At 38.1% G+C, this 25,449-nt stretch overlaps 2 protein-coding genes and 1 pseudogene across 2 annotated transcripts; all 3 read right to left on the reverse strand.

Annotated features, from left to right (window-relative positions):
- Positions 1–376: 376 nt before the first annotated feature.
- Positions 377–8,059, reverse strand: LOC122068514 (protein DETOXIFICATION 27-like). The gene is made up of 8 exons (XM_042632387.1): positions 7,660–8,059; positions 7,007–7,548; positions 6,841–6,927; positions 6,681–6,737; positions 3,465–3,703; positions 2,667–2,785; positions 1,321–1,407; positions 377–828 (listed from the first exon to the last, which is right to left on the reverse strand). Exons 1-8 carry the CDS (start codon positions 7,960–7,962, stop codon positions 745–747), a joined length of 1,518 nt encoding a protein of 505 aa, XP_042488321.1. The 5' UTR covers positions 7,963–8,059; the 3' UTR covers positions 377–744.
- A 6,426-nt stretch (positions 8,060–14,485) lies between these two features.
- On the reverse strand, positions 14,486–21,105 carry LOC122068524 (annotated as a pseudogene).
- Positions 21,106–21,245: 140 nt separating this feature from the next.
- LOC122068525 (classical arabinogalactan protein 10-like) lies at positions 21,246–22,628 on the reverse strand. The gene has a single exon (XM_042632417.1). The coding sequence runs from the start codon at positions 22,063–22,065 to the stop codon at positions 21,553–21,555; it is 513 nt and encodes a 170-aa protein (XP_042488351.1). The 5' UTR covers positions 22,066–22,628; the 3' UTR covers positions 21,246–21,552.
- Positions 22,629–25,449: the final 2,821 nt, after the last annotated feature.

Below are 25,449 nucleotides of genomic sequence, written 5' to 3' on the forward strand. Positions count from 1 at the left end.
TCACTGATACATATCGATATTCACCAATACGTATCGATATATACCGATATTCACCGATACATGCCGATATATACCGATACGTACCGATCGATACATACCGATACGTACCAATACATACCGAAATATACATTTTACCTCAATTTTATATTTTCCATAGAGTCGTATCGAGGCATATCATATCGTATCGATGTGTATTGGTGGTGTATTGATGCATATCGATATGTATTGTAGGATATATATTGATACGAAAGGATTTTAAAAATTTCATGTATCGTATCGGTGTGTATCGTATCGATCAACTAAATTTAAGATATGTATCAAAAGATATCGTATCGGTATCGGAGATACTTAAAACGATGAATAAAACAAACTTCAATAACCAAAGAATCAAGCTTTCAATTTCTTGAATCACCCTTTGTTTTGTTTCCAAGCTAAATCTTTGCAAACCTCCAACCTCAAAGAAAACCACTATCACTATTAATTAATTAACCCTTTCAAACCCCTCAAAAATTTTTTTGCAGTCCCATTAAAGAAAGAAATTACTTATGCTTCATCGTCAGCGTGGCAATTGTTGAGTTGATACACTTCAGCGGCAGCTGGTGCTACACTAATGGATCTCATGGAGGCTTATCTCTGCAAATTTGGAGGATGATGCCCAATAATCACCGAAAACTCACACTTGTAAATTCTGGATTCCCTTCATTGCTAATTAATAGATTGATGAAGTGGTAGTTAGTTCAGAATTCATTTCTCTGTGATTTGATTTTCATCATCTGAACCATCATCCTCTTTCGCCCACTTCTTTACCTTCAAGGTTGCTTTCCTGGCCTGTAAATAATGAAATAGCCAAAAAACAAATGGTTAGACCAAGAGCCCAGGACTTCAAGTTTAACCCAGCCCAGGACCAAAAAAAAAAATGGGCCTCTTCCTGCTTGCTCCCAGACAGTCTAGCCCTCGGATCGGGCTCCTCTATAATGCGACTGTAGCGCAGATCTAAGGGTTGAGGGCCCTCAAACATGCAGGCCAAGACATGGACACACACCTAAGGTGCTCCCAACACTTGAATCTACAGTACACACTATATCGCTTCACGGAGGATCCCGATCCCCAGCCCTAAGCCATCGGCCTTTCTCATTCATAGGACATCATTCATATGACATTCATAGGTATCAGCTTTACATCATATGCCCTATTTAATAAATGGGCTACTGTAGGGAAAGATGTTGTTTGGCCTAGGCCCTGCTCAACAGTGCCTCTGTTTGAGCTAGGAATGTCACCTCAAACTAGAGATACATAAAAACATATGGAAGTTAACCTTACCTCATTTTCCCAGTCGCAACAAATGGTGATGATGGCCAATATCAAAGTTTGGATGCCAGTCCCACCAATCATTCCCATCCAAATTCCCTGTTTTTTACAATTATTTCTCAACATTAGATGAAACCAAATAATAAACCCAAGCAATCATAAGAAAATGTCAAAATTTGTTTTCTCAAGCATTGTTGGAAAATCAGGTTTTGTGACTTGACTCAACTCTTTAAATCCTAGCGAGTCGGAGCGAGTCACAGAAAACCAGACAAGTCATATCAAATTTTTCCCTCTTATTTCCATAGTCTTTCTCAAGCAATCCAAATAAATAAATTAAATAAGACAAGATAGAATAAAAGTGTTGTTTTTCAAATTTTTGTATGAAGCTGATCATTCATTGTCTTTTGGATAAAAGTGATAAGATCCGACTTGGAGACACCATGATCATGAATCATGTTTTTTTAATTAAAATTTAAATGTATACACTCAATAGTCACTAGATTCAATACAAAAGACTTCAGTCATTGAACATTTAACATTATTAGAATATATTTTGGTTCAAAACTATTTAGAAATACCTACTTAAACTTTTAACAAGAATCAGCCGTTTTGTTGTGACTTGGGAAAAACAAACAAGTGTTGAATGACTCGGTATAATTTAGTCACAGTCTTGTCATTTTTTAATACAGGATGAGTCTCCATGACTCTTGACTAGGTTTCTAATCTTTTGACCAAACTTGGCATAGTTTTCCTAATCAAAACCCGATTTGCCAATAATGTTCTCAAATAGGTTTCTTAGACATACATTCCACACGTGTCAATTATTTGAATCATGTGAAGAGCATACTTGATAGGTTGATCACTAGATGAATCGAAGATGTCATATATGTGTCTCAAATAAAGTTTTTAGTAATATATTTTTTTTTTATTATTATTAAGATTTAGTAATCTATCTCAATCATATAACCTATCCTCTAAAAAATATTCTTCTAGATTATTTAAATAATTGTCAAATATTTTTCAAACATCATAAATTATAAATGGAAATGTTAATTACTAGTCTTAAATGGTTAAATGATAACCTAGATAATAAAATAAATCCACCATATTTAGGCCATAATCAAATTGGCGCATTGCAATTATGAGGCTACCAAGAATTTTTTTTTTCAAAGATGGGGGACTAGATATGTGATAGAATCTCAAACCTAAGACCTCTCGGATGAAGTGCTGTACTGCACTCTACACCAATTAGCTGCACCACCCACCCCCACTCCAAAATAATAATAATACTAATAATAATAATAAATTATACAAGATGAAAACAGAACTCCATTATACTAAAGATATGGAAAACATACCTTGGCTCCAAGATTAAAAAGCCATCCCAATAAACATCCCAAAGGAAGCCCAATGATGTAATAGCAACCCAAATTTATGAAGGCCACAAATGCTTGCCATCCCGATCCAACAGCAACTCCTATAATACAGTTAATAATTAATTTGTGATCAATACTTTTAAATTAATCAATGGCCTCAAAGGCCAAGAAATTTGTGAGGATTTCTCCATTTCCTCTTTTGTGGAAAATTCCTATAAGTGGGTAGGCTTGGAATAGAATCTCCAAGTTGATTCCACCCGAATTATCATGTAACAAATATTCAGTATCACTTAGAAATTCCTTTCCAAGCTACCTGCTTAGAGAAATCTAAGTCTTTTTCACAACGAAAAGAATCTTGTCGTAACGTAGTTTAGCAAAAAAAATTGTAACTTTAATATTTTTTCTTTATTTTTTGGGTTTTAGTATACACTTTTTCTCCAATGACGGTAAATCATGCCATTTTACATTTCTACTTGAAATTTTGAATAATGAAAAAATTAAAAATCATTTTTAGATTATTTAAAGATCATTTTTTACTCATACATTTAATGATTTTTGGGAATTATATGATATGTAGCCAATCAAAAGAAGGTTATAACATCTCATTTCACCATTTGGTGACAACAAGAACGCTCTTTCTGAATATATGTTTTGCCCAATTATCAGAATGAGGCACCCATAAGGATTTTAGTATTGGTACGCCAATGTGAAACTAGGTACATAATGGTGATGATCAAGCTATCCAACTATAAATATAAATGGGATGAGGGAAACACTCACCGGAGAGAACCGGTTGCACACTATTAAGGAGGATGGTGAAGGCTAAGAGAATGGACAACTTATCGACTGCAGCAATTACATCTTTGCTGGATGTAAAGATGATCGAAAACTTGCTGTGGAATATCATAATTAGGGCACAAAATATGAGACCGATAAATGTGGAGGTTGCCACCGATACAATTGTTGCAAACTTAGCTCCTTTCCCATTGCCTGCTCCAAGCTCGTTTGCTACCCTCACCCTATAGTGAATTTGGCAATCATATAAACACAAAAAAACTACTTGTTACCAACTATGATCATTTTAAATCAAAAGCAAATACATACTAATATACCCAACATCCGCCATTAAATCTGCCATCACTTAAAATACCGAAAAAAAAAAGAGGGAGAAAAATGTTTCCTACACCAATGGTTGGGAGATATTTCAATGCGGCGAACAATTTATTATGTCATTTAAAAGAATGATTTAATCAATCTAACCATTAGACAAATAGGGTAATAAGCTATATATTAAATATGGTGTTTCATCTCAATTGTATGATCTATCATATAATTATTTTCTATTTTTTCTTTTTTTTTTTTTAAATTATAAGTAAATTTAGAACATTTCCTTAACACTTGAAAAAGATAAGTTAATTTAAAATATAATCTATGAATAAGTAATGATGTAGATAACATATTAGACTTTGGGCCCATCAGACACTCTACATGAGAAAATAGATAATCCTTCATATAGTTCAACCACATGGTAAAATCAGTAATTACTAGACGAAGAAAAAATGATTGAATTTTTTTTTATCCAGGTGAAGAGAGAATCTCTTCATCCAAGGTGATGTGATCCTATAAGTAATTTCATCATTCCATGTGGGTAAAGAAAAAGCTGACACATGCAGACTCTCTCTCTCTGTCTCTCTCTCTCTCTCTATATATATATATATATATTCAGCTTTCGAACTCTACAAAATTGGAATATTGTATGAAAAAGAAATTCAGGTGTTCCATGGACGGCGACCTATTGACTCAAGATCCTATTCAATTCAAATTAGGTCAAAATTGCCGATTTTTTTGGGGACCATCCGAATACATTGACCCAACTAATCTCCCTAACTGTTAGGTGGCTATCGCATTGATTGCAATAGTTAATTTCAACTGCAGTGGCCAATTGACTTGTGACTAAGTTATGAATGAATCAAAGTGAGGGTATTGGGGTTTTGTACTTAAGACGTTCGAGTTTATGATTCAACCTAACTTATGAACACTCCTAATTCTTTTAAATAATCCAGAAAAAGTGGCTCTACTCATAAAGTTATCTATGAAAAACAGAAATATCTTATTATAGATCTAACATCTATGCATGACACACATTAAATTTAAATCTCTCAAACAACTCAAATTAAAATCATCCTAGATCAAACCTATCAAGGATCGGACTTGAGTAGAACTCATTCTTAAAACTTTCCATTAAGGTGCCCAACGGTTCAAGCACTTTCCAATATGGAATTTGCCAAATTCTTGAACTTAAAAACTAGTCATCAGAGAGACTATCTAAGTCTATAAGTCTTCATATCAGACCAACTCATTTACTCAAATTATTACTTTAACAACCCTATGGAATCCCAACAAACCCAATTGACTCAATTCATGGATTGAGCTCAACAAAAAAAAAAAAAAAAATATTTTCATGGATTGAACAGAGTTGAATCGAAACCGCCAATCATCATCAATTTGATTTTTAAATCCCTAATTCATGATCTATCTGAAAAACGAGATGGTACACACCATATAATAAAATTAGAGAAATGTTTTTTTTTTTTCTGAGAATAACCTTACACCACATTACACGAGAGGATATGCAATAATCACTGTGCACCACTTGGCATGTGCCCATAAATGAACCAAAAAAATTGAGTAATAGTATACAGATGGCATACTGCCCAGTGCCTTAGCCTACATTTGTCTAAAGTTCACAGAGTTGTCGTGGACAAAAGGAGAACATACGCAAGTAGATAGAAATGAATCACATGAGATGATAGAAAAGTACAAATTGACCTCTCCAACGTACAATATAGATTTCAAATGTTTTTGGCCTCTTAACTCCTCGACCCCACTTTAAGCTTATCTATATTAATTTGGGTTCACAAGTGGTCAACCATTAAAGCACCGTTTGGTTTCCAACCTACAGTCGAATAAATGTTCTCATCTCTAATTTTTTTTTCCCACTTTCTTGAGAAATGATTGATTAACCTCTACTTAATGTTGTCTCCCTTCAATTTTAATCTTGGCTTATCTAATAAAGTTAGTTTATTCAATAATTCTTTTCCCAAGTTTGGACATGTTGGCCTACCCCATAATTCCATAATTCCTTGAGGATTGGTTAACCTCCATCCCTATTGTCTCCCTCCATATCAGTTATTTATTTGGTTCTCCAATAGAAAGAGTTAACTTTGTTCTATATATTTCTTCCTAGTATAAATTTCAATGAGATTATTTTTCTTTTTTTGGGTCTAATTAGGGAAAAACTAGTCAAAATGGCCTGCCCCATAATTTCTTATGAACAAAACTAATCATTCTCCACCCATATTTATCTCCCTTCTATGGGTATTGCTATTGTTATTTTTCTATTTTTTATTATAGAAAAAATTAGCCTCATTCTATAATTTCCTTCCCAATATTGGTTTCCAAGGATTGATTACTTTTGTTTAATCACGACAAAATTAATCAAAATTGTCTTATGTTCATATGTAAAATTAATAGATGGATGAGAATTTGATTCAATTCGCTAGCTTCGAAATTCAATATGTCGCTAATCCTAGTCATGTACTAGCTATCCAACAATCATCATTCTAAGTAGAATAATACACTAACTTATCAAGATTAAAATGTTTAAATTTTCTATATTAAAAAAAAAATGCTTAAATAAATTTTTTTTTCTCTCTAAAATTTAGTGGGAGAAAGAACACTACCCTACTGGCACAAGAAACACCCAGACATAACAAGGTCAAAAAAATTATGCTACTCCGCCTTACAGGCATGCCAACAAGGTAATATTCTCTTGTTCATTTTTAATTTGAATAAAAACTTGCATGAAGAAAAGTACTGTATTAGCTCCCCCACAATTCATAATTCCTTCCGCTTTGGTTTCCCCTCTCTCTCTCTCTCTCTCTCTAAAAGAAGAACAAAACTGAACAAAACTGAAAAGGTAAGAAGAAATCATACCCAGTTGCTGCGAAGAACGCCAATGGAATCATCATCTCCCACCCATTAATGGTCATACTGCCAAAGTTAAGGAATTAATCAATCGCTTCTTTCTCAACTTCAAAACAGAACAATTAAGTAATAAATAAAATGATTTGACTTGTTGGAAGTTGGAACATACCAAATGGACAAAGCATCTACTGCAATCTTAGCATTCTTGAGATTTCCTGTCATCAATAGTAAAATCCTATAGTACCAATTCTCTAAGCTGCCAAAGAAATAGGACACAAAGAGTTAAGAAATCCAAAACTGTCATCAAAGAGTACGAGGAGTAGATATTGGCTTACCAGAGCATGACCCCAGAAGCTGCAGAGAGCTTGAGGAACTCCCAAAGTCCAGAGAAGGCTTGAAATGAGAAACCAGTCCAAGTAAGAGGACAACCACCCCAAACAGTGTAACCCAACAATCCAAAAACCAAAACCCACCAAGAGAAGTTCAGAGTAACTGCAGCTCCAAACAAGCCTAGCTTCAGTCCATACACAAAGAGCCAACTCACAAAGATATGAACTATCAAACCCACCAGAGACACCCAAGCGATCACAAGAGTCTTAAGCTGGCTTTGCAAGAACCTCTGCAAAGGAAATTGGAAAGCAAAGCTGAAGTGGAGAGGGATGAGCCACAACGCCACTAGACCCGAAAGCTCCGCCACATCTGACGGTTGTCCCATCCATTTCAGAATGGGAGTGGCGAAAACATACATGGGTAGCAGCAGAACAGAGCAGAGGAACAGAACAATCCATGATCTTTGCATATAGACTCCCAACATGTGATACTTCTTAGCCCCAAATGCTTGCCCACATAGTGTCTCCAATGCGCTAGCCATCCCTAACTAATTAATCCACAAAACAAACAAAACCCAGATCAGAGATAGAATCAAAAATAAATAAATAAAAAATTTTAAAAATAATTGGAGCAAAACAGAGCAGAACAGAGGAGATACCAAAAGACCGAAGTTGAAACCAACAATGACGTTATTGGCAATGGAGAAGGCAGCGAGGTCGAGATCGCCGAGGTGGCCGGCGAAGGCTTGGGTAATGACATTCATGGAGAAGGAGGAGACACGGCTGAAGATGGATGGACCCACGATGAGCCATAGAAGCTTTGATTCATTCCAAACCCTCCTCCATAGAGTGAATTCTTTCTCTTGATGATTATCACTACCACTTTCATTCTCTTTTATTGATGGGTTTCTCTGCAACAAAGGAACCACCTCATCCCCTGTGTTTCCGTTGCTGCTCTCCATGGTATGAGACTATGAGAGAGAGAGAGAGAGACTGACTTATGGATCCTCTACTGTTATTTATGTTATCACCTTTGGTAGGAGTGAAGAAATGCCATTAAAATTCTGGAAGGTTCTTCAAAGAAAGCGTATTGGAATTGAGTTATATGATGTCCCATGATCAATGGGGTGGGTTTCACATGTGGGCGTCCATTTGTGTGGTAGTTCCACGATTGACAGGTTCACTGAATTTTTTTTTTTTCCTCAAGATCAAGGGCAAGTGATTGGGACCTCAAGGGACGGAAATAAATGATTTTAAATGGATAGTCGAAATTTTGAATTTGATTCACTTGTTTATCTATTTAAGGATCGAGTAATTTGAACTATTATCAATCCGATTCGAATAGATATTCAACTAATAGTAAAAACTTAAATAACAAGTCAAGAATGTAAACAAATGATTGAAATTATGAGTCTAATTTATATCCATATTTATTAGATGTATCTGTATTTAGTCCTCCGGAGGACTTTACAGTTTACACAATTTATATATACAGTGTCCACATGTTTAGGGTAGAAAGAGAGTCATTGAAGAGATACAGCCTAATAGAGCGCATGATGCCGGCGTTGTGTATGGCCACCATTTTCCCCATAATTAATGACAAAGCTATAAACGCTTAAAAAGCTGCAATGCATCCCTTGGAAAGGTATTTTGTTTGTTGGAGAAGTTCCAAGGTTCATCTATAACCATGGATGAAGAGAATCTCATTATTATGGTATCATGATGACTCCCCTCATGTTGTACAAAGTTAGGAATACCCTTTTGACTCCAGGAGCCTCATTTTAAGTGACTGAAAGCTTGGTCCTTCTTTTGTTTGAGCTTTTCTTAAGTTTGAATGGGATCTCCTATAGAAAAATTGATTTTTTTTTTTTTTCTTGTCAACAATCAACAATCAACAATCTTATACAATTTACTATATTAGGCCAAGATTTGGTGTAAGAGATTAATTGGATTGATATATGGTTAGGTCAATAATTTTAAGAAAGAAATTCTTTAAAAGCGAAACAGAACAATCTAGAGAAAATATTAATTATGAAATCACTGTTGAGATTGTATATATAGTAACGGTTGGGGATTGATATCTGGTCACATGGCTTGGGTCAATAAGGGAGTGTACAAGAGTATCCACCTAGGGATAGAGGCATCTATATCATTTCACAACGCCCTATGAGAGGGCATAGGAGAGTATGACACAGTAGCAATCCTTTCCCCATATAATAAAGGGAGAGGATTCTCTTCGACATTCATGTGTAGTTTCAAGCACTAGAGGGGGTATTACGGAAAACCTATAAATATGAGGTGTTACAGTAATCTGGGTCACGAGGAGGGTGTTCACTTGCAGTTTTGGATTTCAGCTAATGTCATGGGTTCTTTTCTCCATATAATAAATGTTGAGAGTTGGAGAATTATAATCTATAACTGAAGAGCTATCTCCACCTAAAAGGATTTTTTAGGTCTTCAGTGTATTATACTCAAGGAGTTATCTCCACTTAAAACTTTTAGATTTTGAGTTGGACTCTCTAACATGATGATCAGAGCCCATGTTTCTTTATTATCTTCCCTAAATATGTCTACATTTTAGAGCTATACGTGAAGAGGTGTGTTGAGAGTCTGGGAGTTCTAGAACTATAGTCTCACATTTGATTTGTTCATATCCTTAACTCCTTCATATACTTAAGGAGTTATCTCTACTTAAACCCCTAATATCTCAGGGAGAAACCTCCATTTTTTTTTTTTTTTAAGGTAAATAGTTGAACCCACCAATACATACATAGAGATAACTAGGTAGTTAATTTACTAATAGCATGATGTAAAAGTATTATGATCAAGGGCAAAGGATTGGCACTCAGACATCTAAGGATGGTTATAAAAGAATGTGTTGAAGATATGGTGACATGCCATATTTTTTCTTAGGCTATATTTGGTAGCCAAGAAAAGAAAAAAAAATGAAAATTTTCTCACAATTTGAGGAGAAAAATAGACACAAAAAAATTATTGTGTAATTATGTCTTTTGTATTATTATTATTTTTTTCTTTTCTCGGTTAACAAACATAGCCTTAAGGAAATAAAATTCCTGCCGATATGGAGTAGGGAACATCTAGTAAACATATTCCCTAAAATAAAGAGGGACTAAAAAAAAAAACCTGCTACTTATTTTCAAGGACTGTGTCTTCTTCCTTACACCAAACCAACAGGATTCCTCTTTCCTTTTCTTAATAAGAGTATGTCAATTAAAGTTTACATGTACATACAAAAGGATTATGCCTTTTTCTTTTCTTTTTCCTTTTTTTTTTTTTTTTAGGTGGTGGGGGGGGAATGGTAAGGTTTGAGGAGAAGTGGATAGGATTCCTCTCCATAGAGCCCATGGACAATAGAGTGATACCACGGTTGGAGTGACCTCAAGACATGTGCCTAGGTCCTCCCAGCCGTGGGATCACTCTATGGAGAGGATCCAAATCCGGGGGGACGGGGTTGAAAAAAGGATTATGCCATTTCATGGTCAGGTAAAACTCTCGTGTATTAGTAGCACATTCTATTGGTGTGGCCTCATCAAGGCAATGCATTGAATATATATTTGATTTCCTCAAAACAGATCATTCCTCCACCAGAAAATGTATACTTCGGACTCGCATGCAGGCACATCTAGATTGTTATAATAGCTTAGCCTTTCATCTTCATTTGGTAGAAATGGATTAAAATGGTCAAGCGTAAGCTATGAATGATGTGACTTGATGATTAAGTAGTCGAAATAATCTTTTGACATTTTTGGGGTAAGGTTGCGTAGATCTCGCACCCTTTTATCAAGACCTCGTATACGCGGGAGCCTCGTGCACCAAGTACATCCTTTTTAAAATGAGTGGGAAAAAACAACTTGAGAATTAGAATAAATGTTTCTCCATCAATCAATGAAGATATCCTTCTTCAGTAGATGGTGAAAACAAATGAAACTTTTAAAATGAATTTAGTGAAGGTATTGGTAAATGGTGTGGGAACCAACGAATGGGCACACCTGAGCATGAAATATGGGGTTTTTGGGTTTCACAGGGGTGGGGTGTCATTTTTCCCTAATTTTTCTCTTCATCTCTAAAGGTTGCGCTTGTCTCCCTTAAGTGGTTATAAATCAGTCCGATAGTAACTACTAGGGTCAGTTCCTTAGCTGTTTTGGCCCTAAGGGTTTTAGGACCAAACGGGACCAATAAGCTAATCAGTTCAAACCTGAGATTCAGAATGGTTTACTAATGGATGGGCCATTTTGGTTTCTGTTCGATTCGAAGTATCATTTAAAAAAAGAGGAAAAAAAAAGGGGGGGGGGGGGACTTATCGAGTGCACGAGGGTCCTAGCTACTACTGCATGACCTAGAGAGGGGCATATGTACATCTTTTTGTGCAAAGATTGAATCCTCCTTATTCGAATTTACAACCACCAAATCGTAATAGAGCAAAAGAAACCTTCATTCATTCGTAGGTAGCTTTCCCCAGTTATAATGGCCAAACTAGTAGTCTTCTATCCATGTGGAAGAAATAGCCATTCGCGAAGAAGATAATTCTTCCCTTGATCATTAGTAACAATAAAACCTTTTCTCCACAGAAAGTGAAATGTTCTTTGTATCTTCATGCAATCAATTATTGGTTTGAATTGTAAATGAATCCAAACTAATAGATCACAACATTTTCCCTCTCCATCTTGGTAGGCCAAAATACCTTTTTTCAAACTATCAGTATCATACCAAGAGGATACAAGTCCAGTTGATTGATTGTATCATCTGTGGCTATATATGAAGGAATAGGACACCATTTGAAGTGGTTTGGGTCTAAAGTTGAAATGATGGAAGACTCATAATTCTCCAAACAGTGCTCAGTGGTTTCATATTATAAATGGTCACAGCAGCTTGCAAATGTTATGACTAGTAGGTATGAATATTAGACTGGTTGTTCTTGGGGCATCATTAATGTCTAATCTAGACATCTGCTTCATGCATTTGGTTTCCACAAAAATAAGTAATGTTTGTTTACTAATACAAATGCACAACTTAGGAAGACAGAATAGCTGAGACTCTTCCCATTTGAAGGAAAATGGTTGTTTGGGGGTTACACTAACTCCACTTAATACGCTGATTGGTTTGGGGTAATACTTAATGTGATTCTCAAAACTAGGTTATCAATTGCGTCTCTCTTTCAATCGCCAAATCATGCAATAGAGACCCAAGCTTCGATTGGTCAGAACTTGTGTTGCTATGGTCACTAGCAAACAAACCCCATTTAGATAACCATTGAAAGAAGAAATCTTTGGGTTCGGATTGGGATTGGGGTTGGGGGGTGGAGTTTGGAAAAATGATACGTCCATTTTGATCATTGCAGTTTAGTCTTACGTCTATTTTTAGAGATTAATTCAATCAAAGAGAAAAGAACGATAACTGATCACCTAGTTCGTGTACCAATGCAGAGCTAGTGGGAGGGCACACCTAGCTAGGCATCAAACCCTGAGGGGAATGTGGTCATTTAATGCTCCTTGTGTCTGGTGGGTGCGAAGGCCCACAACTAGATGGCATTCTCTCGCCCTTTAATCAAATACCCCAGCCTCCTTTGTAAGGGCTTAGGTGATTTGAAGAGCATGCCCATATGGATCACAGTACTATGGCATGCAACCCTAGAGGTTAAAACTGGCTAAATTGTGATGGGGTAGCACTAATATCAATGCACCAATGAGATGATCGGTCACTCTCAATTGGCTACATCTTTGTATAATTAAGTTTTCAAACCATAATTTCTTGAAAGTGGTCAGCTAAGATTACCTAGCTTCGACCAAAAGGGGGTAAAATGACCGCTTCACCCTCCACGAAAGATGAAAATCTCGTTTCTATTAATGCTTTCACATGTGTTGCCATTGGGCCCTATGCTGGCTCACGACCACATTGCCTTCAGAGAGCCCGCCGCCAGTCTATACATATTATAGGACAAAAGCTTATTGACATGTTAATAGGCCTCTCAGTAGGACCCGCATCCTCATTGTGCCGCATGGATGAGGATGTAGCGATATTGGCAATCCAATAGAGAGGACATATCTTGGATTGACTATATGTTAAACATTTCTAATCAAATTTAATCAATTACTATACACTCTCCATGGTCTTGGATTTTGTCAAAGTTCTCTCTCTCTTTTTTTTTTTTTTATTAACAACGGGTATCCAAGTCTTCAGCCTGACTAGGCCCGCGGGTCCATACTGACCCCACAACCGCATGAACCGGGTCATACCAGGGTTAAATGAAAACCATTCAACTTTCACTGAAAACAATGAAGAACACTAAATACCTCGTGTGAGTGGCCCAAGATGTGCCTAATGGGAGAAGAACTTAGGACATCCGAGTTTACTTTCGAAGCTCTCTTTTATCACATGAAAATTAGTGGAAAAACTTGACATATGAATAGAAGACCTTTGCATCGACTTGTTCACGAAAGATATTTGACATATGCCGAAAAAATAAATTAAATCGTTGTTTACTACATTATCATCAATGGATAGTCTACTTAAATTGTCACATGTCATATTTTGTGGCTAACCTCAACTATAGAATTCAATACGCGTTAGAATTTTCTGTTGCATCTGTATCCATGAAATCATTTAAATTTTTTTTTTTTTTTCATTTCTCTGTGCTTCATACAACTAACTGGCACAATATTCATTAGGCTACTAGATGAGTAGCTGGTGACGTAATCAATATATCATAATAAAATTTGTTGGGAGAACTTCTTTTCTAAGGGAACTCTCACTTGACCCAAACAAAATCTGATAACATATAGTAAATAATGTATCGACCTCACTATACTCTTCTTCTTTTTTTTAATTGTTTGACTTTTCTAATATTATAATTTAAATTAAAATATCAACTTTGCTTTACATGTGTCTATACTGTTTCTAATTTATTTTAATATACTGATATGAGAAAGCCATACAATGCATGTCATTGAATTAGTCAAATTCAATACTCATTCAGTAGACAATTCACTACTAGGGAAAGGAAATTAGAAAGTCTTCTTAGTCTTTTCCTAAACTATAATCTTTCCTTGAATCTGTTGAATCTAGTGAATATTATTGGAGGTAGAAAGGGGTGTCAAGCAGTCGGGCCAGTCTATTTTGGAGGGGCCAATTGTAAGACCATGCATCATTATTAGCAGTTGAGGTTATCGGGCATCATAGGTTAAGGCATGGACACATTTCTACTTTATTGGTTGATTATTGATTCATAATTGAGATTATAGAAGTAAGATTGAATTATATCTTAAATCATTACTAGTCCCTCCCCCTCCCCCACCTCGTTTAAGAAAAGACCCCCACCTTCCCTGTCCCCCTGTCCCCCTGCCCCCACATCCCCCTTTTCCAAGTGCTTGTCACCCACTAGTTTTTCTGGAATGGGCGGCATGTCTTATTATCTACATAAAATCAGTCGGTCTAAATAATTACTTCAAATGAAAACTGACCTCTTAATTCTTATCAATGACTGTAAGTAGGATTTCTTTCGATGAATCTTGAATCAAGACATGATTACAGCAAACAAATGAAACTAGATGATTTACCAAAAGTCATTAAGTGTTGTTTTCGTTCCCCTTAACTAATATAAAGGAAACCATCTTGGAGCTGAAATATATATTGAATTTCTATCTATGGTGGGCATTTGGGTTGGACTACCCTATCCTTCCGAACCCAACAAGAAAATAGTAGAAAACCCTAGGCTGAGCCTGAACTTTAATCTTGGCTTAGCCCCTCTCCCCTCTCCCCTCATAATCACACTTAATATGTAAACCAAAACCTCTACATGAATAGGTAATGGAATTTGTCTTCATATCATTATTTGAAAGCCTTCGTTTTTTCCCATCTGACTGATCGCTTTCTGGGCCTGTGAATCATAACCACAAAGAGAGATCGTTTTCAGATAGGAAAAAAAAAATGTAGATATTATCAAAATTCTTCAGATTATGTTTGGTTGTAATAGAGAATAGAGAGAAAAAAAAAAATCATGATGATGTTATCATTGATTTTTGTATATATATTTTTCTTTAAATTCAAAATTTTTTGAATTTTTTCTTTTTCTTCCTTTCTTGGCAACCAAACATAGCTTATAGTGAATCCTTTACCTCGCCTTCCCAATTGCATCTCACTGTGAGGAAGATCAATATTAAGGTTTGAACCACAGTGCCACCAATCATCCCAATCCAGATTCCCTGTTCAAATATCATCGCCAAGAGGAAAAGGAATGTGGTTGGTTCACTTGTTTGGAAGGAAGGAAACCCTAAAATATTGAAGGGAATGATCAAAGAGTAGAGTAGTGTTCTCTCAACTGTTTTAACTATGACAATATTAACATACCACAATACCAGAGTTGAAGACCCATCCAAGCAGAATTCCCAAAGGAACTCCAATCAAGTAGTAGCTTCCAATGTTTATATAAGCCAAATATAACATACTCGAATTTCAATTTCATTGAAAGATCAGTCAGGTTGCCTCACCAGAGAGAACTGGTTGAATGCAATTGAGGAGAATGGTGACTGTCAATAGTACTGATAGCCCATTGACTGCTTTGATGACTGCAAGATTGGAGCTAAAGAACAGTGCAATCCTATTGTGGAAAGCCATGATCATTATAAAGAAGAAAAGAGCAACCACCAGGGATGTCGCCGCCTACACTATGGCTGCAAACTTTGCACCCTTAGAGTTCCCTGCTCCAAGCTCGTTTGCTACCCGCACACTATGCATTTTACACAAGAAAAAAAAGTCAGTAAACCATGGAACTGTTAGTCCTTTGGTTTTACGACAAAGTTTTTCTTTACTGGTGGCTGAACGATGCGACCGTTCAGATGTGACCCCCCTTTTCTCCCGCCTCTCTCCCCCATTATTGGGATTCGATTCTATTCCTCTCCAATTTTTAATCATTCAATTCTCATCCAATTCTCTCTAAACACGTAATACATGTACATTTTCAAAATCCAACGATTATGAAAGTTTGAGGCATTTGAGGGGTTAAAATGGATTTAAATTCCGAAAAACTTCCACTACGTTTGGAATTTGAAAATATATACATGTCACATGTACAGAAAAAAATTGGACAAGAATTGGATGATTGGATTGAGAAAGGACCGGATCCCCCCTACTCTCTGCGGTCGCGATGAGCCACGGTGAATGGAAACCTGGTCCTTTATGTGTTCCATGACGTGACAAGAAGTACAGGGAACGTATATTTCCTTCCCAACTTGTGCGTTTTAAACTGGGCTTCTGGCCCAACTTATGTAGCCGCAATTGTGGATGGGTACAGATATCAAAGGCCCAAATTGTCCAGAAGATCAGATGGCAAAGGCCCAAATTTAGTTCCATTTAACCAGGCTAGGATGGGCTGAGATGGGCTGGGCTGGGCTGGGCTGGGTTTGACACTGATCTAACCCATGTAAAAACGGAACCGGAAAAAATACAATAAAATAGAAAGAAAAAAAACAAATCACACAAGGATATACATGATTTGGCAAGGTATCTATGCCCACAAAGAGATGAGAGAAGTTTTATTAATAATGGAGAAAATGATTACTCTCTTCCCATGCAACTCTATGTTTATGAAGAATTCTTGTAACCTAATAAACCCTGTCGCTAACCATCTATGGGAAAACAAAGAGATGCAATTTCTGAAATAAACCCCATGTAAACCCTCAAGCCCTACTGGCTTTTAACGACCCTTTGGTGACAGCCCAAAGCATGAACTTAAAAATAACCCTCAATGCCCAGACCCCAACCTGGGCAACTCTAAAAATCCAGCCTTACCCAAGATCTCCTTAATTAAACACAAGCCAATCCTGTCAGGCTCAACCCATCTAACCCAGCCAACCTTGGTTTAAACAAGCTTGGTCCTCAGACCAGGCCCGGCCCAGTTCATCAGCCAAGGTCCTGTCAGCTCGGTTTGATTGCAAGGGAATTTAAAAGGGAGGGAAGTGAAATTTATTCGAAGTTAAAAAAGAAAAGTTTTGTAATCATTATCCTTTACATGATTTACATCAATAATTCCAAATCGTTTCATATTTAGTTATTAAATTACACTTCACTTCATATACAAACTAAAATATATTTTTCCAAAAAAAATAAATAAATACTACATTTAAAAAGTATCATTATTCTTTACTACTAAATATGAAAAATAATAATAATAATAATAATAATAATAATAATAATAATAATAATAATAATAATAATAATAATAATAATAATAATAATAAGCAGTTTAAGTAACCATGCTTATTAATGAATACAAAAATCTCATTTTTTAGGTTTAAAATCTTTCATTTCCCTTCCTTTCACTTTAGTTTCCCTTGCAATTAAACATAGTTGTAAGGCTCAAGGTGCAGTAGAGCTCGCCATCTCAAACTGACACCCCTACCAGTACACCAACCTTCAAACAACTATTTAAAGAGGGGGGAAGTAAGCATTGAACTTTTTTTCTTTTTCTTTTCCTTTTTTTAGTACAGGTGCTCACTAGGCCAGGTAAGACCCACTTAGGAGCCAACAAAGGAAACCCATTAGACCACACTTATCATGATATTACAACCCCTTTTTTTTCCTTTTTGATTAAATAATACAACACTAGCTACTATGATTTTCAATACGATGGGCCTATCAAGTAGCCAGCGAGTGGAACTACCATCCCTGGAGTTACCCTAGAGCCTCAAAGAAACTAGCAGCCTCTCAATGAGCTTAAAGCTCAACCACACACAACCTCATCACCCAAAGGAATACGATTCCCAAATAATTAGAGAGGATCTTTTCCCATATAAAGGCCTTTCTATTCATCCCACTAGTTTCTGCCATGTGGAAAATATTGGGGTCAATGCATTGGAATTTTCTATCAATTTTCACCTGTTCTTTTGTTTTGATCCTCTATTTTTAAAAGCTTCAATTCCATTCAACAATGGTTGATAATTTAAATATTTTAAAACATCCTAAGGCAAGTATTTACCATCCGTGAAGGTCACGGGTCCTCTTCATAGAAAGCATCGCCCAGATAGTGTCCATAGGCTTGTGCATTTCATATGTGTATTTGGATGATCCAACTGTTAATATCTTTTCACCCAAAAATCCATCCATGAGAGGTTTAAAACCCAAACCCAAGCAGTTCTAATCGGATGTGCAGATCCCTATACTATTTGAGCAATGCCCCCTATGGAGAGGAGGCGGATCCGGTGGAGGCTCTTGTGCACACATACAATGTGCACCCCATGCAAGGACACCGTATCATTGCAAGCCCCCATGACTGGTGCAAGAGACTCTCATGAATAGAATTTGTCCTAACAAGTATAATGAAATCACTAATGGCTGCTTGCCCCGACAAGCATAATGAAATCTAACGGCTGTCTTTTTTTTTTTTTGAAAAATATTAACGGCTGTTAACTACAATAACAGATGTTCGCCATTGTAGTATGGTAGCATATGGTACAATAGCGGTGCAATAACGGTCGTTCTACGCAAGAGGACTGAAAGAGAAAGGGACCTTTTCTTTGATTTTCTATGGTCGGTGGCCACTTGGGCCTTGGGAAAGATCCAATCAACTTTGAAGGAGTCTCTCCGACGATCCATAATGGCGGAAATGAGAGAGACGAAGCTGCATCCAAGTCAAGTCCTCTTTTTGTTTCTCTCATAATCCAAGTCTTTCATCTCATCTCATTAGTCTTTGAAGAAGAAAGCACTTTGCTTCTTGGAAAGCTGACTATGGCTGTGCTTTCCATTGCACAAAAAACAAAAGAATTCCAGCAATGTTTGGTTGTAAAGGGAATAAAAAGGATGGTAAAAAGAAAGGGAAGTACAATTTTCATATTTAAAAAATAAACATATGTAATCATTACCATGTGACTTTAGCATTAATTTCAAATCATTCCATATTTGGTTATAAAATTGTACTTTACTTTGCATCCAAAACCCTTTGGTATAATACGTAAAATAAAAATTACATGTAAAATACAATATCACTAAATATGGTTACAAAAATTAAATAATTTATACAATCATATGGAGTAATAATTAAAAACATTTCTTTTTAAAGTATGAAAATTTCATTTTCCTTCCCTTGAAATTCCCATTACAATCAAACGGAGCCTCAAGGAAAGTATAAAACTAAAAATGTTGTGTGTGAGGGGGAGGGCAGACTTTGGTGCAATGGTAAAGTTGTTCTATTGCGATTTAGTGATTATAGGTCCGAATGAAAATACAACATTTTCATAGAGAGTGGATCAAGTCCTCGTACGGGACTAATCTACACAAATGGAATCTACTCAACAATCAACTCTCTAGTAGATTCCATCTGTGTGGATCAGCCCGTATGAGAATGGTTCTCGTATGAGAACCTGATCTACACTCCTGTTCGCAAAGGATAAGGCAACGTACTTATAGAGTCAGGATCTTCTCCAATGTGCCCAACGATTGGGTCCTCCCGACAGTCCAATGTGGGACTCAAATCCTCTGCGGTGAACAGAGAGTGATAGTGATGATCCAATCGTTAGGAGGACCCTGAAATGCACCCCCAGTCATCTCATTGCCTCCCGGCAGATGAAGAGGACCTAGACTCTACATCATGACCCTCCCGAGCATTGGCGCTCGTGTGCTGGGTACACTTTTTTTTTTTTTGAGAGAGAGAGAGAGAGAGAGAGAGAGTTTACCCAGTTGCAGCTAAGAACCCCAGAGGGATCATGGATTCGCAGCCAAAGATCGTCATGCTGCAAAACAACATAAACATCCAGAGTATAACAAGAAATTGTAAGGAAAAAGGAGATAAACTAATTGTTTAGAATAAAAATTCCAACTGTTCAGGAAGAGGAGATGGTCCTAACCAGATGGAAAGGGCAGCTACTGCTACATCATTTTTCACCAAATACCCACTAACTATGATCAACATTCTATAATAAACATTCTCCAAGCTGCAATTCACAAATCATTTATCAAAACTTTCAGATCCAAAATGCTCTGGTTTCTTTAGATACAGAGATGGAGCAATCCTACCATAACAAGATCCCAGAAGCTGTGGAGAGTTTGAGAAACTGCCAAAGCCCATTAAAGGCTTGGGAAGAGAAGCCAGTCCATGTGAGACCACATTCTCCACAAACAGTATAGACAAAAAGTCCGAGAACTGTAAACCACCATGAGAGATCCAGAATAATTGCAGTTCCAACTATGCCGACCTTAAGCTTAGAGACGAAGAGCCAACTAACAAACACATGGAAGACAAAAGCAAACCCTGAGACCCACGCAGTTACAGCGGTCTTAAGCTGGCACTGAAGAAACCTCTGAAGCGTGAACTGAAACACAAAGGAAAAGTGAAGTGGAATCAGCCAAAGAGCAACCTTTCCCGATCTCTCTGCAACTTCTGTAGTCTGCCCAGTAAGTTTCAAGATGGGAGTGGCGAAGACGAAGATAGGCAAGAGCAGGATCGCAAAGAGAAACAGAACAACCCACGAACGTTGCAGATAAATCCCTAACATGTGGTACTGCTTGGCCCCGTAAGCTTGACCACACAGAGTCTCCAACGCGCTTGCCATACCTAACTGAACAAATCCTCTGTTTTCATCAATTCAGAAGCCATAGATCTAAAGGGATAAAGGAGAAATCTAGTGAAGGAAAATGGGAAATGAAGAATAACAGTACCAAGAATCCAAAACTGATGGAGATGATTACAGTAGAAGCAATGGAGATTGCAGCCAGATCGAGATTCCCCAAGTGTCCGGCAAATGCTTGACTTATTAAAGTCATGGCGTACAAGGCTACACGGCTGAAAATAGCAGGACCTGCGATCTGCCATATCCGCTTCGATTCCACCCAGATCCTTTGGATCACAGAATTTCTTCCCTCTTCTAATAGAGGGACCTCCTCTTCCCTCATCGATCTCGCTCTCTCTCTCTCAATTGAAGCTGAGGGCTTTCCTGCTCCTGCCTCTCGTTAAAAATAAATTAGGGACCCAATAAATAGTAAAAATGAAACATTTGCTGCCACTGGGTGGAACAGGTCCTACGAATACGAACTGTGTCTTCCTACAAAGGAACACAAAGGTGCTGCTCCAGAGCAATTTCCATGATTGAAGATTCAAACTGTAAATTTGTCTCAGCCACAATAAATATTTTTTGGGCGTTAATCATCTCAATTTCAGTTGATGAAAAACAAAATCTAATCAAACTCAAGAAATTTCAAGAAGAATGCTTCGAACTCAAAACTCAAAAGCCAAATTATATACTGGGTCGGGGGGAAATTTGCTTTATTAATATGATTTCACTATACAATGTGATACATCCACAACCATAACCATCAAATCTCAAGATCAATACCAGGCCACACTGATTATCCCCCAATAGTGAGTACAAATACAAAAATGAATCAACTCAAATGAATCATCGTCACCGTGTCCATCCACGAGTAAACACAACAAGATCACAAACAAAAAAGTTGAAAAAAATAAAAAGGATGAACATAAGAGAGAAAGAAGAACAAAAAAGTGTAAGAAATGAAATCCTAACGAGGAAATGAATGATAATGGAAGCTTAGATCAACAAGGCCAAAGCGAAGGTGCCGAAAAAGGCAGAACCCAGAACTGCAACTCTGGTGAGTGAACCATGAGCGCCTGAAGAAGGAGGAGAAGGAGGAGTCGTTCCAGAGCTCGGTGAAGGTGAACCAGAAGAAGAGACAGGTGGCGTGGGAGGTGAGGCGGCGCTTGGAGTACTTGGAGATGGAGCCACCGCAGGCGATTTCGACACGGGAGTGGGAGTGGGAGTGGGAGTGGAAGTGGGAGTGGGAGTGGGAGTGGGAGCGGGAGAAGTTTTCGGAGATGATGCGGGAGCAGGAGATGGAGCGTGTGTTGGTGTAGCCACGGAAGGTGCAGGCGAAGGTGACCGTGCCGGGGGTGAAACCGCTGGAGTGGGAGCGGAAGTAGGAGTGTGAGATGGCGGAGCGGCTACGGGAGCAACTTTGGGAGCTGGTCCAGGCGCCTGAGCAATAGAAGAACCCATCAACAAACCCAACATCAGAACAACCACCATGAAACTAGAGAGACCCATCTTCGTGTACACTTGAAGATTGTTACTTTTGCGTGGAAGATTGAAACGAAAGAAGAAGAGAAAGAAAGGATTTTTTGTTGCAGTGAAGGAAACTGGGAAAGATAGGATTTTTTGTTGCTCTGAAGCTAGAAGAAAAGGTTGCAGTGAAGGAAGAGTGAGAAAGGAGGAAGATATAAAGGGCAGGGAAACTGGGAAAGTGGGTTCTAGACTTTTGATACAGCTTAGACTTATTCACAACAATGATGAATGGTGGGACTTGGGAAGAAGTCAGGAAGGGAAACTTTCCTGGTATCACAGGTAATAAGCACAGGAAATCAAAGAAGGCGGCTATAAGCTGTGATTTAGCATGAAAATTTCAAACTTCCATGGAAATTTCCCAACCACAACCATGGAATCGAACTAGCTTTCATTTTCTCTTGGTATTAAATTGGGTTTTTTAGTAATGGGTATTGCTTTCCGCGTCTGCAATCGTTTTCTTTCGTTCTCAGATTGTGAATTTTTTGGATCTTTTCTCCAACTTTTTTCCTCTGGTCTCCGCGGGTTACCTTTCCAACACTTACTTCCAATACTTCTAAGTATTATAAGCTGAGTAACCCAGAAGGATTCTTCGAAAAACAAGAGTAACACAGAAGGAATTTATGATCGAACTTTTTTAATGGTAATACTGCCGTTACAGGGAATCGTGGAGAGATCATCTGATTGGTTGGGAGGAAATATCTTAGAGAAAATGGGGGAGGTGGAACTGGGGAAACATCAAACGTGGACAGGTGTTACGTTTGGTTCTCCCAACGTTAAAATTTCATACAAATAATACCTGCAATTATAAATGACATATAACCTATTATATTTCATTATAGTAAATTGTTTGAACTTTGAACAGAGAAATTAACCTAAACTGGTCTTTTTCTATTTTTGGTAACCTGATGATCATTCATTAAGAGAAGAAACAGTTACATGGGAAACCTCCCTGAGCACAATTGAGTTGAGCCAGGGGTCATTACAAGAGAATCTAACTGCCATAGAGGAAGAAAGTGCCCTGCGGGATAGGGAGTGAGCAACGAAATTCGCTAGTCGAGGACTAAAGTGGAAGATGCACTCCGAGAAAAAGCAAGAAAGCTGAGAAATATTCTCAACTACAGAACTGATTTCAGCAACAAGCTTCTTTAAATTGATAGCTGACACAAGCTGCTGGGAATCAGACTCAAAAATGACCGAGGACCACCCCTTGGAAATAACAAACAACAAAGATGATCGGAGAGCAATTTCTCAGCAACTAAAGGAGAAGTGAAGGGTATAGGATCTGAAATTGCAGCAAGAACTTCACCACTAGCATCCCTTGCAATGAAGTCAATTCCAGCCTTGCTGCGCCTCTTAAGAACAGTTGCATCTGTGTTAACCTTAATAAAACCAAAGGGAGGGCGGGACCAGCAGCAATGAACACTTGAAGGGGGAGGAGGAGACGATTGCCTAACGATCACACAAGCTTGAAGATAGTCCGAGAAGGAGCTCTGGGCCTTAAGAATGACCTCCTCAGGAGAGGTATGAAGACGGTTGTACACAAGAGCATTTCTGGCCTTCCACAGGTGCCAACAAACAAAGGAGGCACGACCAGCAACTTCCTTTGACAAGGATTTGGAGGGGGATGGGATGTTCTGCCAAGATTCGATCCAAGACTCCAAATCGGGGAAGGAGCCCAAATCAACCCGAATGGCCAAGGGGGGAGCCAAACCACACAGCCTTTGCAAATGGACAAGAAACCAATACATGAAGGGGAGTTTCCAAACAATTACCACATCTGATACAGCTTGAGTCCACCCTCATATGGCGCCTCTGGAAACCCTCTCCAACCGCAAGGCCATCAGCACAAGACCGCTAGAGAAAAGATCGAACCTTAGGGAGGGTCTTAATTTTCCAAATAAATTTCCAAGTTGCATCCTTGGTTCTCTGATAACCATGGGAAGAAGAGGATGAAGGATTGGAAGACAACCGGAGGTCTACCTGGTTGCTAGCAATATGATAGGCACTCTTAATTGAGAAGCTTCCAAAGCTACCTTTGCCCCAAAATAGATGGTCATCTCGATCCATGATGCTAAGAGGGATACTCAAGATAGCCTCTATGACAGTGGGGGGAAAAAGAGAAGACAAAGCAACCTGATTCCATCTTCTATGAGGCTGATCAATCAGATCCGAGACCCAAATCAAATTACAATCCAACGGAGGGGGGGGAGGGAATCTTATGGTCGGGCAATGACGGGACCCACCGGTTCTCCCAGATTCTAATAGATAGGCCATTTCCAACCCGCCAAATGAGCCCAGCTGAAAACACAGCCCTACCCTAAAGGATACTTCACCAACCCCAAGAAGGGGACGAACCAAGACAAGCCTGAAGAAAAGAGGAATTTGGATAGTAGATCGACTTGATAAACCTTGCCCATAAAGAATGAGGATCATACCATAACTTCCAAGAAATTTTAGCAGAATAGCTAAATTATGCCTCATTGAATCCCTGAAACCCAAACCCCCTTTGTCTTTAGAATGGCACAATTGATCCCAAGAGACCCAATGGATGCGATGCTCATTATCCTTCTGCCCCCAAAAGAAAGACGCCATTGCCTTCCTTAATTCATTATGTGTTGAAGCAGGAATTTTGAAATGAGACCCAGCAAAAGTAGGAATTGTAGAAGCAACTGATTTAATGAGAGTTTCTCGACCGGCATGAGAAAGAAGCTTACTTTTCCAACCCCATAAACGGCCCAAGACACGATCCTTTATCCCTTTGAATAATAACCTCTTACTTGTTGAGAAATCTGTTGGGAGACCCAAGTAGAAGGAAGGGGCAGCACTATAAGGAACCTTCAAAGACTTGGACAGCCATCTACAAATCCAGGGATGGGTGTTAGGACTAAAAGAGATAAAAGACTTTGCCAGGTTGATGGATTGGCCACTAGCCCGGCAATAGAGGTCAAGACAATGCTTCAAGTGGTGGAGCTCGCTTGTATCAACTCTAGAGAATAGTAGGCAATCATCCGCGTATAGCAAATGAGTAATAGGAGGAGCCCGCCCCTTAACTTTGATGCCATGAATGAGCCCAAGATCCTCAGCATTTGCTAAAATGGAGCTCAAAGCTTGGGTGCAAAGGATGAAGATATAAGGGGCCAAAGGATCTCCTTGATGGATACCCCTAGAAGGAAGGATTCTGCTAGGGGGGATGTCGTTGATCAACACCTGAAATTGAGCAATAGAGATACTTTGCATACACAATTGAACCACTTAGGACTGAAGCCAAACTTCCTAAGAATTCCTTCAGTAAACACCCATTCCAGACGATCGTAGGCCTTTCGCATTTCTAGCTTAATGGCTACAAGTTTCTGCTTACTAGATTTT

This window comes from Macadamia integrifolia, unplaced genomic scaffold (assembly GCF_013358625.1).
Source record: "Macadamia integrifolia cultivar HAES 741 unplaced genomic scaffold, SCU_Mint_v3 scaffold404, whole genome shotgun sequence".
In the NCBI taxonomy this organism is placed as follows: domain Eukaryota; kingdom Viridiplantae; phylum Streptophyta; class Magnoliopsida; order Proteales; family Proteaceae; genus Macadamia; species Macadamia integrifolia.

Excerpts from the sequence above, each read along its gene's own strand:
- LOC122068525 (XM_042632417.1), bottom strand. The coding sequence starts at position 22,065 with ATGGGTCTCTCTAGTTTCATGGTGGTTGTTCTGATGTTGGGTTTGTTG.
- LOC122068514 (XM_042632387.1), bottom strand. The coding sequence starts at position 7,962 with ATGGAGAGCAGCAACGGAAACACAGGGGATGAGGTGGTTCCTTTGTTG. Across the intron at positions 3,704-6,680 it reads GCGTTCTTCGCAGCAACTGG|GGTGAGGGTAGCAAACGAGC; the intron begins GTATGATTTCTT and ends AATTCACTATAG. Across the intron at positions 1,408-2,666 it reads TTTTTAATCTTGGAGCCAAG|GGAATTTGGATGGGAATGAT; the intron begins GTATGTTTTCCA and ends TGTAAAAAACAG.